Source organism: Dreissena polymorpha, chromosome 3 (assembly GCF_020536995.1).
Source record: "Dreissena polymorpha isolate Duluth1 chromosome 3, UMN_Dpol_1.0, whole genome shotgun sequence".
NCBI lineage: Eukaryota > Metazoa > Mollusca > Bivalvia > Myida > Dreissenidae > Dreissena > Dreissena polymorpha.
This window is the reverse complement of record NC_068357.1, coordinates 132,014,418-132,027,605: the sequence shown is the minus strand read 5'-3', so window position 1 is coordinate 132,027,605 and position 13,188 is coordinate 132,014,418. Positions and strand designations below refer to the sequence as shown.

Here is a 13,188-nt window from a genome sequence, read left to right as displayed (position 1 = left end):
TTTTTTCACCAATCTGGACCATTTTCAAAATCTTCAAAGATATCAATAAAACCAATGTTTTGACCAAGTTTCATATCATGATGATTGGGCAAAAATTGTGAATTCTAGAGTGTTCACAAGATTTCTCTATAGCCAAATAAGGAAAACTTCCCCGCCCACTGGCGGCCATGTTTTTTAACGGACCAGAACCACTTTTGAACTCAACCAACATATCATTAAGACAAACATTTTGACAAAGTTACATGAAAATTGGGAATGAAATGTGACTTCTATAGGGTTTACAAGGTTTTTCTTTTTTTTGACCCAGCATGACCCAGTTTCGAGCTCGATAATGGTATTATTGGGACAAATCTTCTGACCAAGTTTCATGAAGATCTGACAAGAAATGTGGCCTCTAAGGTGTTTACAAACCAAATGTGCACGGACGACAGACAGACGGACAAAGACCGATCCCAAAAGCTCACCTGAGCAATCAGGTGAGCTAAAAAGGAAAAATGTAGAAAAAATGTATTATTTATGAAAAGTAATGCCTGTGATGTATTGTCTTTAACTGGAAACAAGGTCACAGGACTTGGAACAATAGAATGAAAATAAAACCTGTCCAATAACATTTTTGTAGAATGTTTAACATCATTTCAGTATTGTGCTTTATTTTTTGCGATTGTGTTAAATCTTGGCCATGGTCTATTTCCATTCCGCACCATGGGTGTGTGCAAAAATAGGTCTTCATTTCAAAGGTCAGTTTGAGTGTGTGCAAAAATAGGTCTTCATTCCAAAGGTCAGTTTTCGTGTATGCAAAAATAGGTCTTCATTCCAAAGGTCAGTTTGCATGTGTGCAAAATTAGGTCTTCATTCCAAAGGTAAGTTTTTGAATAAAAATAACCCACATATCCGAATGTGCTCTTTTTATGCTGTGTGATTTTGATATCAAACCTCAAATGTTCCAAATTCAAGAGTGGAAACATTCCAGGGCGGACAATAATTTGGTTACGCCACTTATCCATAAAACAGAATTCAAGGGCAGTGGAGTTCACTAAAATGTTGTCAATCATATAAAAATAACAGATTGGGAAAATGTTGTCAGGTCAGACATGATGATTTCATTTTAAAGTCTAATAAACAACTAAACACTATGTACAATTTGTTTATTTTTGACAGACGCTATTTTTAACAAGGTAGACAGTATCAGAACGAATTTTAGACGTCAGTAGACAGTAGATCTGGTCTCAATTATAAAGCTGTATCAAAACATCAAACAGGATAAAGAGCCTCATACAATTTCAACATAAGTCAGTGTTGAAAATGTATGACAATTAAATAATCATTTACCGATTAAAATCCAACACTGGATTTGAGATGATAATTTTCTAATCAGTCCTAGACAATTTAATTTGATTATCTCCAGTGTGTTAGGTTCGAAATAAAATTATACAAGAGGGCCATGTTGGCCCTGAATCGCTCACCTGATTAACCAAATACAATCCAAACCCAGATTTCATCAAGATAATTATTCTGACCAAATTTCATAAAGATAAGATGAAAACTGTGACCTCTATTGTCTACACAAGGTTTTTCTATTATTTGACCTAGTGACCTAGTTTTTGACCCCAGGTGACCCAAATACAATCCCAACCCAGATTTCATCAAGATAAACATTCTGATCAAATTTTATAAAGATTGGATGAAAACTGTGACCTCTATTGTCTACACAAGGTTTTCCTATTATTTGACCTAGTGACCTAGTTTTTGACCCTAGATGACCCAAATACAATCCCAACCCAGATTTCTTTAAGATAAACATTCTGACCAAATTTCATAAAGATTGGATGAAAACTGTGACCTCTATTGTCTATACAAGGTTTTTCTATTACTTGACCTAGTGACTTATTTTTTGACCTAGTGACCTAGTTTTTGGCCCCAGATGAGACAAACATAATCCCAACCCAGATTTCATAAAGATAAACATTCTGATCAAATTTCATAAAGATTGGATGAAAACTGTGACCTCTACTGTCTACACAAACAAATTGTTGACGGGTTTTCTATTATTTGTCATAGTGACCTAGTTTTTTACCTCAGATGACCCAAATACAATCCCAACCCAGATTTCATAAAGATAAACATTCTGACCAAATTTCATTAAGATTGGATGAAAACTGCAACCTCTATTGTCTACACAAGGTTTTTCTATTATTTGACCTAGTGACCTAGTTTTTGACCCCAGATGACCCAAATACAATCCCAACCCAGATTTTATCAAGATAAACATTCTGACCAAATTTCATAAGAATTGGATAAAAACTGTGACCTCTACTGTCTATACAAGGTTTTCTATTATTTGACCTAGTGACCTAGTTATTGACCCCAGATGACCCAAATACAATCCCAACCCAGATTTCATCAAGATAAACATTCTGACCAAATATCATAAAGATTGGATAAAAACTGTGACCTCTACTGTCTACACAAGGTTTTTCTATTATTTGACCTAGTCTTTGCCCTAGTGACCTAGTTTTTGACCCCAGATGACCCAAATACAATCCCAACCCAGATTTCATCAAGATTAACATTCTGACAAAAATTCATAAAGATTGGATGAAAACTGTGACCTCTATTGTCTACACAAGGTTGTTCTATTATTTGACCTATTATGTGACCTAGTTTTTGACCTAGTGACCTAGTTTTTGACCCCAAATGACCCAAATACAATCCCAACCCAGATTTCATCAAGATGAACATTCTGACCAAATTTCATAAAGATTGGATGAAAACTGTGACCTCTACTGTCTACACAAACAAATTGTTGACGGACGCACGCACGCACACACATACGGCGACGGACATCACAAGTCACATAAGCTCACCATGTCACTTCGTGACAGGTGAGCTAAAAACACAAAATAAACTAAGAAAAACAGTTTATTATAGTATTTTCATTTCATGATGATGCATGGTTATCATTTAAATTAAATAGCTATTTTTTACACTAAAGACAACTGGTTTGCATTGCTGAAATTGTGAAAGGAAAATTGCTGGAAAAACACATACATGTATTCTGTAAATGTAGAAATTTAATCATTTGATTTGCAGAACAAAAAATCGGGAATTCTTTCACCACTGCCAGTTTAGACATGTGTTTACATGATTTTATACACTGCATGGCCAGCATGAGCTACCTTTTTTAAACACATCAATAAAGCCAATAGAAAAACAACTAATTGAAAGGTATTTTAAGCAAGCCCATTATCATATAATCTGTCCATGAATGGCCATTTAACATGGCAAACCAGGAAAAATTAGTTTAAACAACTCCTTCCAATATTGACACTAACTGAAGAACAGGGGAAACAAGAAACCGTCCGAGAAGGGTGATGCTCCCAAATGTTTTTTTTGTCACAATATTGCACTATATATTCAGATAAAAGGAAACGTCTTGAGGGCACACTAGTTGGGAGGAAAAGATTTTTTTTATAGAAAATTTCAAAGGGCCATAACTCTGTGAAAAATCATCCGACCAGAACCCGCTGATAATATGCACATCTCCTCTTGGTAGTGAAGCTTTCCATAAAGTTTCATTGAATTATGGTCATTATTTGCTGAGAAATAGCCCGGACAAAAATTGTGCACGGACGGACAGACAGACGCACACACGGACAGACGAAGCGGCCACTATATGCTCCCCCCAAAATAAATTTTGGGGGAGCATAACAAATGAAGCAGAAACAGATAACTGTGACTCTCTTGTTTTAAAATATATCGCCTGACATACAAAACAACCACAAATGCATGCACATTAAACATGGCTTCATTAATAATGAAATGAACCAGGCATTACACATGACAGATGTCTATATTGCTTAAGTTTTTTTTTACAATACATGTATACAAACACTTATTCAGCACTTTCAGAACCAAAATTTGAGACTTGTCTTAAAGATATAGTTGCAATATCAGTCACTGCATTAAGCACATGATTTTTAGCATTTATCCATTTCAGTTGCAATTCATTTTCACATGATATATATATATTGGCCTTAAAAGCATATCTACACAGTTTATATCTAACAATTCATAATCCATATGAAAACTCACAAGTACAGCACAACCTAGCTGTCAGAGTCAGTTTATATACACATTATTCACGTTTCAGCAGCTGTCTTCATCGTACTGCTTTGGCTTTGACCCACTCCCCATTAGCCATCACAGACGGTGAGGAATCTGTGCTCTTTTCTGCATCCTTCGAATGCTTGGTCATCTTCTCCACATATGCCTCAACAAGACTCTTTATCTTGTTTGGATTGATGTTCCCACTCTTGCTGTGGCATATCTGAGAAAAATGTGGCGTTTGTAAAACATAAAAATTGACATTTAAACATTGAATTGGTCAATATGTTTACATTGCGGTATGAGAAATTTCAAAACCATAAAAAATTAAACAAGAGTTTCACGGTCGGAGACATATGCTCCTCACCCAAAAAGGGCTTTGAACTAGTGACCCCATTTTCAATAGCGGTCATCTACTGTCCAAGGTGAATGCACATGGGAATTTAGTCAATTTGTTGACGAGTTATTGATTGGAGATGATGTTCACACTTATTGTTACAGTGACCTTGACCTTTGACCTAGTTAACCCAATTTAAAAGCGGTCATCTACATGTACTTTCCAAGGCCAATGGGCATGGGAAGTATCAAGCCAATCGGTCAATTGGTTGACAAGTTATTGATCAGAAACGATTTTGACACTTAATCAGACAGTGACCTTGACCTTTGACCATGTGACCCCAATATCTGTAGAGGGCATTTACAGTCCAAGGCCAATGCACATGTGAAGTAACAAGCCAATCAGTCAATTCGTTGACCAGTTAATGGTCAGAAATGATTTTCACACTTATTGTGACAGTGACCTTGACCTTTGAGCTAGTGACCCCAATTTCAATAGAGGTCATCTACTGTCCAAGGCCAATGCACATGTGAAGTATCAAGCCAATTGGTCAATCCATTGAGGACTGATTGATCGGAAACAAACAGGTCTACCGACAGACCGACCAACATCCAGCAAAACAATATACCCCCTCTTCTTTGAAGAGGGCATAAAAAGCAATACCTTATAAATAAAAAATTAGACCATTCTATTAACTACATTAATATATCCAGCATTTAAACCTATCCAATACAAAGTGTAGCTAGCTCATCAAGCTATATATGTTGTGACCTATAAACAACAATAAATTGCAATCAATGATACAATATTAAACAGCTCTATTGCCCCTACCTTGGGTACTGCCTTCCTGAGGATTTCCTTGTACTGCTCCTTGGTGATGCGCTTGCTGGAGTAGAAAGGCTTCACTGCCATCTTCACCTCCTCTACCACACGCTCCTGCAGGTGCAGCTTCTTTAAGTACTGAAACACAGAAGATAATAAACCTCTAAAGTGTTCTCCAGAAACATTTCAGAAGTCAATTATATTTTCAAAGTAGCCGGCGACTAAGCAATAAAACTGGTGTATTTGCACCATTTCAATTGATATTTTGGGGAAAGTAACCGGCATATTTGATGGACTGTAACCGGTGAAATCGCTGGCTGCCGGTGCTTCCGGAGAGCAATGCCTCTAGTATGCATTGGTCAAATGTATACATGGGTTGACATTCACAGAATACATTAAACTATATCTTGTCACAGCAATGACAAAATACCCCCAAACCCCCACATTTAGTAATTTGTAGTAAGTTTAAACTATGAAATATTGGACCCAGGGGCGGGGCCAGTTCTGACCCCAGGGGCATGATTTGAACAAAGTTTGTAGATCACCAATATCAATACTACTTACATTAATATAAGTAGAAAAGACTCAGAAGTTATTTTGGTACATAAGGCTATAAAATCTAGTTGATGCTGGGTATGGCAAGTTTTGAGCTGAAGCTATATTGTAGTCAACATTTTAGCCATTTTTAATGAAAATCCTTCAAATGAAAAAAGAAGTTTATACTTTTGACCTTCAATTATATAGTTGACCTTGCATTGGCTTCAGTGATCCATCTCTTTTTCACATCATCTCCATGCACTTAACATTTAAGGAAAGTTTAATGGAAATCCATCAAAAGGTTTTTGAGATATGGAGCAGACATGTGTTATGCAGAGACTGGCTGACGGACAGATGGAGTAAGGGCATTCATATAATCCATTTACAACTTTGTGACAAAGGATTAACAAGAGCACCGCCTTGCGGGTGCAGACCGCTCATCTATTTTCTTTTTAAAGGTGAAGGGACTCTCATTTTCAATCACAAAGGAGGGAGGAGTGGAGTGAAGAGGGGTGTATAGTGTGGGGTTGTGGACATTTATTACATTATCTTCCAAAAAAAGCGAAAAAAAAAAAAAAAAAAAAAAAAAAAAAATCGGGGGGGGGGGGGGGGGGGGGGGGGGGGGGGTATAGTGTGAGGGTGTGGTGATAATTTGTGAGATGATCTTAAAAAAAAAAAAAAAAAAAAAAAAAAAATCAAAAAAAAAATTTGGGGGGGGGGGGGTGGGGGGGTGGGGTGGGGGTATAGTGTGAGGGTGTGGTGGTCATTTGTGAGATGATCTTATAAAAAAAAAAAAAAAAAAAAATTAGGGGGGGGGGGGGAGGGGGGGGGAGGGGGGGGAGGGCACGGGGGATGGTTTGGGTGAAGTCTATTGTGGTATGTCAGGTAAGAGTAGTTTCATCAAAGTATCAATCAAATCTAATCATAAATAAAGAAGTTATGGCAATTTTAGCAAAATTTAATAATTTGACCTTGAGAGTCAAGGTCATTCAAAGGTCAAAGTAAAATTCAAGTTGCCAGGTACAGTAACCTCATGATAGCATGTAAGTATTTGAAGTTTGAAAGCAATAGCCTTGATACTTCGAGTGGATCGAAACACAAAATTTAACCATATATTAAAAGTTACTAAGTCAAAAAAGGGCCATAATTCCGTAACAATGACAACCAGAGTTATGCAACTTGTCCTTTTACTGTACCCTTATGATAGTTTGTGAGTGTTCCAAGTATGAAAGCAATATCTATGATACTTTAGGGGTAAAGTGACCAAAACATAAATCTTAACCAAATTTTCAATTTTCTAAGTATAAAGGGCCCATAATTCCGTCCAAATGCCAGTCAGAGTTACATAACTTTGCCTGCACCGTCCCCTTATGATAGTTCATAAATCTTGCAAGTATGAAAGCAATAGCTTTGATACTGTAGGAATAAAGTGGACCTAAACACAAAACTTAATCAAATTTTCAATTTTCTAAGTATAAAAAGGGCACATAATTCTGTCAAAATGCCAGTCAGAGTTACATTACTTTGCCTGCACAGTCCCCTTATGATAGTTAGTAAGTGTTGCAAGTATGAAAGCAATAGCTTTGATGCTTAAGGAATAAAATGGACCTAAACACAAAACTTAACCAAAATTGTCAATTTTCTAAGTATAAAAAGGGCACATAATTCTGTCAAAATGCATGCCAGAGTTATCTAACTTTGCCTGCCCAGTCCCCTCATGATAGTAAGTAAGTGTACCAAGTTTGAATGCAATAGCATTGATACTTACTGAGAAAAGTGGAACTAAACGCAAAACTTAACCAAAATTTGCAATTTTTTAAGTACAAAAAGGGCACATAATTCTGTCAAAATGCACGCCAGAGTTATCTAACTTTGCCTGCCTAGTCCCCTCATGATAGTAAGTAAGTGTACCAAGTTTGAATGCAATAGCATTGATACTTTCTGAGAAAAGTGGACCTAAACGCAAAACTTAACCGGACGCCGACGCCAACGCCAACGCCAACGCCAACGCCAACGCCGACGCCAAGGTGATGACAATAGCTCATAATTTTTTTTCAAAAAATAGATGAGCTAAAAAGGGAAACAACTTCTGTAATTTTTAATGTAGAACATAACAAGATATGTGTTTGTCAGAAACACTATGTCCCCTTTTGCACCGCTTTGAAGCTATATATTTGACCTTTGACCTTGAAGGATGACCTTGACCTTTCACCACTCAAAATGTGCAGCTCCATGAGATACACATGCATGCCAAATATCAAGTTGCTATCTTCAATATTGCAAAAGTTATTGCAAATGTTAAAGTTGGGGCAAACAAACAAACACACAAACCAACAGACAGGGCAAAAACAATATGTCCCCCACTATAGTGGTGGGAGACATAAAAATTGTACAGAAGTAACTTCACAAAGAACAATGCCTGCATGCATTAAACACAGTCGGACAAGTTTGCATCAAACGACAGACTTCCATGGTAAATCCAATATACCCCCATTAACTTTGCATCACAAAATTCAGTTGTTTCTGATCATATTTTCATTGAATTGTTTTGTTTTATGTTTTATTTAATAAATTCAACAAATGTCACAGATATTTCTTTATTAGGAATAAAAATATCTCAAGATGCTATGTGTGCCCCTTGGAAAACTACTTAAACCAAATATGGTATATACCTAATCATTAAGCAAAAAACAGGACAGGGTTGGTTTCAGATAAGAAATTCTCTTAAATTTAGTATTTAACCTTAATCATCCTTCGACACATTTAACTACTTTCAATTAGCATTCAGCTTAGAAAAGTGGTGTGAGATATATAATGATGTAATCATTACATTTTATTTTCACTACCTTTTCTTTATTAGTCATGTCAACAGCTGATGAGGGAAGATCCTGACCATCCAAGTCATTTTGAGCATCTTTCATGGCTTTCTCTGTAATGTCTTTTTCAGCTTCTTCCTTCTCCTTTCTTCTATGTAAGTGATGTCTATTTTCTTTTGAATGCTTCTTGTGCTTTTCATCCTTCGGCTTCTTTGATGAATCTTTTTTTAACATTGATTCCTTTAATTCTTTCACTTTCTTTGCAGTATCACTTCTCTCTAGAACATTTCCACTGTCTTCATTAGCAATTTTAGTGTCACGTTCATTGGCAATTTTAGTGTCACGTTCATTAGCAATTTTTGTGTCACGATCTTTGAGTTTTTGAAAAAGTGTTTCATTAAGTTTCTGCATCTTTTTATTAAAATCCTCTTCCAAGAGATCTTCAGGATTATCAATAAGATTATCAAACTGTGGTGAAACTGGCAGTTCAATATTTCCTTCCTCTGCAATTGGAGATCCCATATCCATATCTATAACTTCTGTAGTCTCTATTTCATTTTTCCCCGCTTTGTATCCAGGTGGTAATGGGACTTTAAACAATGCAGAAGAACCATTACTTTTAACATCAGATTCACCACCTTTTGCAAGCTTTGCCTGAGTGTTTAGTAAAGCACTGATTTTCTCAAAATGACTAAATGCAACATCTTGACTTCCAGATGCCATTGATGAATTTCCAGTTCCAATCCTTGCTAGACCAAGGATAGCAGAAACTGAATTTGGAGGCGTGTCAGCCATTGTAAATGACTGTTCATGACTGTTTGCAACACCAGACATTCTACCACTATGAGGTGGGGGCATAGATACCATGACCGACATAAGAGATGGCTCCGAAATAGGTGGCAACAATGGAATAGGAAGTCTTGGTGGCGGTATACGGGGATCAGGTCCTAAGTTCATCATAGGGGGCTCCTGAGTTACAACATTCCTGGGTGATTCACTGAGCTGTACTATACTGGGTGGAGGAGTGGTTGTGGAAATTGTGATAAGCTGTGGTGGATCTCCAGCTCCACCTACAGACATGGATGAGAAATGTGGCATACCTGGGGGTCTATTATGTGGGGAGTCTGACTGACGTGGGGGAAGACCATCAAATGGTCCGTTTAGCAACTGTGTACCACCCATTCGGACACCTGGTGAGACAATAGGACCACCAAACTGACTAGGCATATCAGCAGAACTGGTTACCTGCCAGGCAAACTGGCCCACACCTGGACTTTGCATTCTTTGAACCCTTGGAATAGCTTGTCCAAGAGGACTCATTAGCAATGGTCGCTGGGGACCACCAAGAGATGGAGGTAGTCCCCTGTGGAATCCTGGTGGTAAAACATTGATATTTACAGGAGGAGGACCATGTAGCAGGATTGGACCTTCACCTAATATTCCTTGTCCAGGGGGCCCTCCAGGTGGGAGATGCAGAGGAGGCCTTTCCTGAATGATGACTGTGCCAGGAGGTGGGCCAGAAGGTGGAGGGCCTGGTGGCGGGGGAGGGAACTGTGTAAAGTCAGCTGTGGTTGGTAATGGAGGAGTTGGTATAGACATTTGTTCAGGCAAAGGAGGGGTGCGCAGAGTGCTTCCACGTTGTTTGGATGCATCACTAATGCCGATAGTAATTAAATTTTGTCGTTGCTGCTTATTCTTATGCTGGCCAAGATATTCATCCCTATCAGTGTATTGAAACTGTTCAGTCTCTTCGGGTTCATCATCAAAATCTTCGTCTTTATCAACATTTTCATCAAATATGGGTGAATCCCTAACACTTGGTTTTTTTACTTCAATTCTTGAAACAGTTTCTATTTTTTCAATTCTTTCTATTGAATGAGGGGACATTTTATCTGAATCAGATGAAATTTCCTCATACTTCAGCTTTTTTAAAGATGTAGAACCATTTTCATCGTCCTTTGCTTTATGTGCCCGTCTTTTACTTATTTCCTTTTCTTTTAGAAATTCTTTTCTTGCAAACGGACTCCTTGAGCGACCAAATATATCAACATGTTCAACAGATCGATCTCTGATAAATTTTCTACGATGTACTTTTTCCATATCATCTTCAACACTCAAGTCTCTTTCCCGAACATAATCTTCCCTCTCTCTGCTTCTATCCTGACTTCTATCACTCTGGTGTCTGCTTCTATTTCTATTTGGACTTTTTTCTCTACTTCGATCTTTATCTTTCTTCTTTTTCTTTTGAGATCGTTCAACTGACCTGGATCTACTTTTATCTCTACTACGTACTCTTCTCTTTTTATGAGACCTATTTCTGGAACGTGATCTTCGCCGATCTCTTGAACGAGATCGCCTATGTGCATCAGCAGATATACTTCTTGTCCTGTGACTTCTGTGCTTTTTATGTGTCTTAGATTTCTCTTCCTTTTCTTTTTTCCTTCGCGCTTTCCTTTCTTCCTCTTCCCATACAGTCCTATCCTCGTTATTCTGACTAACCTGAATAACAATTCGCTTATCAATGTCACTTTCAATGTCCTTTTGCTTTTTCTTTTTCTTCTCATTTTTACGCCTTTCCCTTCTACTATCATCATCAACTTCGCCATCTTCAATTTCAATAAAAGTTTGCTTACCATATTCTTTGGATTCCCTTCTGTTTTTCGCTGAACTCTTTTCATAGTAAAGTTCATCATTTTCAGCACTGAATTTTCTTTTAGATTTTCTGTTTTCTTTGTCTTTCTTTTTACCATAATCAGAATCACCCAATTCAAAGTCTAATTCTTTATCAAGTTTTCGCATTTCATGAATTGGGTCTTCTTCCTCCAGATCCTTTGCTTTCAAATTAGATTCCTTACTTATTTTTTTAAACCTATCACTTACAGTCATTTTCTTGTTTGGTGACTTCTTTTCATCCTTTTCTAACAGATTTATATTTACAGGAATATGAATTTCAGCATCCTTTTCTTTTACTTTTTTGGATTTAATGTCCTTCTGTGGTTTAGCACCTGATTCTTGTTCTTTATCTAAAGCTTTCAAAGCTTTATCTTTACTTTCATCTACTTTCAAAGGTTCAACATCTGCATTCTTAGTAATGTCTGTATGCTTTGTTTCACATGATTTTATAACGGAAGATTCTTCTTTAATTTCTTCAGTTTTGGTATTTTTATCAATTTCAACTGTTTTTGAAGACATATCTTCAGTCAATTTAGAATCTGACTGCTTAGATTTCAATGTTCCCTTAAATGCTTCTTCAATTGCTCTAGCATCAACTTCTCTTGATTCTGGAAAAGCACCTTCACAAAAGTCTACATCTTCTGAAAAATCCTCATTGCCACCATATAGTCTTTTCTTTTCAAACAAGGCTTTTCTATTGATTTCAAATGGTTTGGCTGGGAACTTCTTTGTGCTTTCAGTAATTTTAACACTTGGTGATATTTGGGCTTTTGATGAAACAGGCTTTGACGGTGAGACTCGCGTGTTTATTGGTTCAGTATTCAATATTACAACCTTATTTTCTGATTTAGGATTATTATTTGTTGCCAACTTTTTATTAGGTTCATCATCAAATAACTTTTCGTCTTTAATTCTTTCATTTTGTTCAATTTCAATTGCTTTAACATTTTCTTTATGTTTGTTTTGCTTACTTAATTCAAACACATGATTACTTGTATCGTTACTAGAACTAGAGTTAGCCTCGTTACTAGAACTTGTGTTTTCAACACTTAAACATGCCACATTATTTTTGTCTTTAGTATTTTCTATATTTAAACTTGACATTTGATTGCATTCTTCAGTTTTAACATCGTTTTCTTCCTCCGAACTGATATCGTCTGTTGGATGGGCTGGATCATAAACATCTTCTGTACTTGCAGGTATATCTTTTTTGTCTACATCATCCTCCCATTCATCGGTAGGATGAGCAGGATCATATTCATCAGTTTCACTCTTCTGTTTCACCAATGAAGACAGCACGGATGTCTTCTTGTCAACATTTTTCTGCACAGCTGTAAAGGATGACTTGAAGTGACTCTTTGAAGAACCATCTGCTGTTGAAATGCTCACTGGCTCGGCAGTATTTTTTACTAGGGATCCTTAAAAGAAACAAATGACTTGCATAACAATTGATAATGCCAAGTGGACAATACATGAGTAGGCAAAACTTAAGTCTTAAAGAAAATAAATGATTTTGAGTTAACTTAGCAATCAAATTTGAAATTATTACACTGATGAGTTTGCAGAACTTATTTGTGTAATCATATAAGAACTTATATTAACAAAAGGTTTATGATGACCCTACATGCTCACCTAACTTCATTGCACACAAGACCTAGTTTTATTTACCTTTTTTTACCCCAAAAATAAACATTTTGACCATGTTTTATCCAGATTGAGCTATAACTGTGGCGTCTAGCATGGTTACACCATTTTCCTCAAATATGACCTGGTGACCTTATTATTTAATGCACATTTGATTTTTTCCTAAATACTATAGTGTCAAGATTAACTTACATCAAGATTGAGTCATAAATGTGGCTTCTAGAGGTGACAAAAAGTTCCATAAAAAGACCTTGT

The 13,188-nt window shown here is 36.7% G+C and overlaps 1 protein-coding gene across 5 annotated transcripts in view; it reads right to left on the bottom strand.

Annotated features, from left to right (window-relative positions):
- Nucleotides 1-1,131: 1,131 nt before the first annotated feature.
- LOC127871500 (protein SCAF11-like) overlaps nt 1,132-13,188 on the bottom strand; it is a 43,966-nt gene continuing 31,909 nt past the window's right edge. For all 5 annotated transcript variants that reach the window (XM_052414488.1, XM_052414489.1, XM_052414490.1 and 2 more), the window contains 3 exons: nt 8,647-12,707; nt 5,273-5,401; nt 1,132-4,327 (listed from right to left, as the gene is read on the bottom strand). In XM_052414488.1, the coding sequence (XP_052270448.1) occupies nt 4,160-4,327; nt 5,273-5,401; nt 8,647-12,707 (4,358 nt within the window). In that variant the 3' untranslated portion in view covers nt 1,132-4,159. The remainder of the gene's footprint in view (nt 4,328-5,272; nt 5,402-8,646; nt 12,708-13,188) is intronic.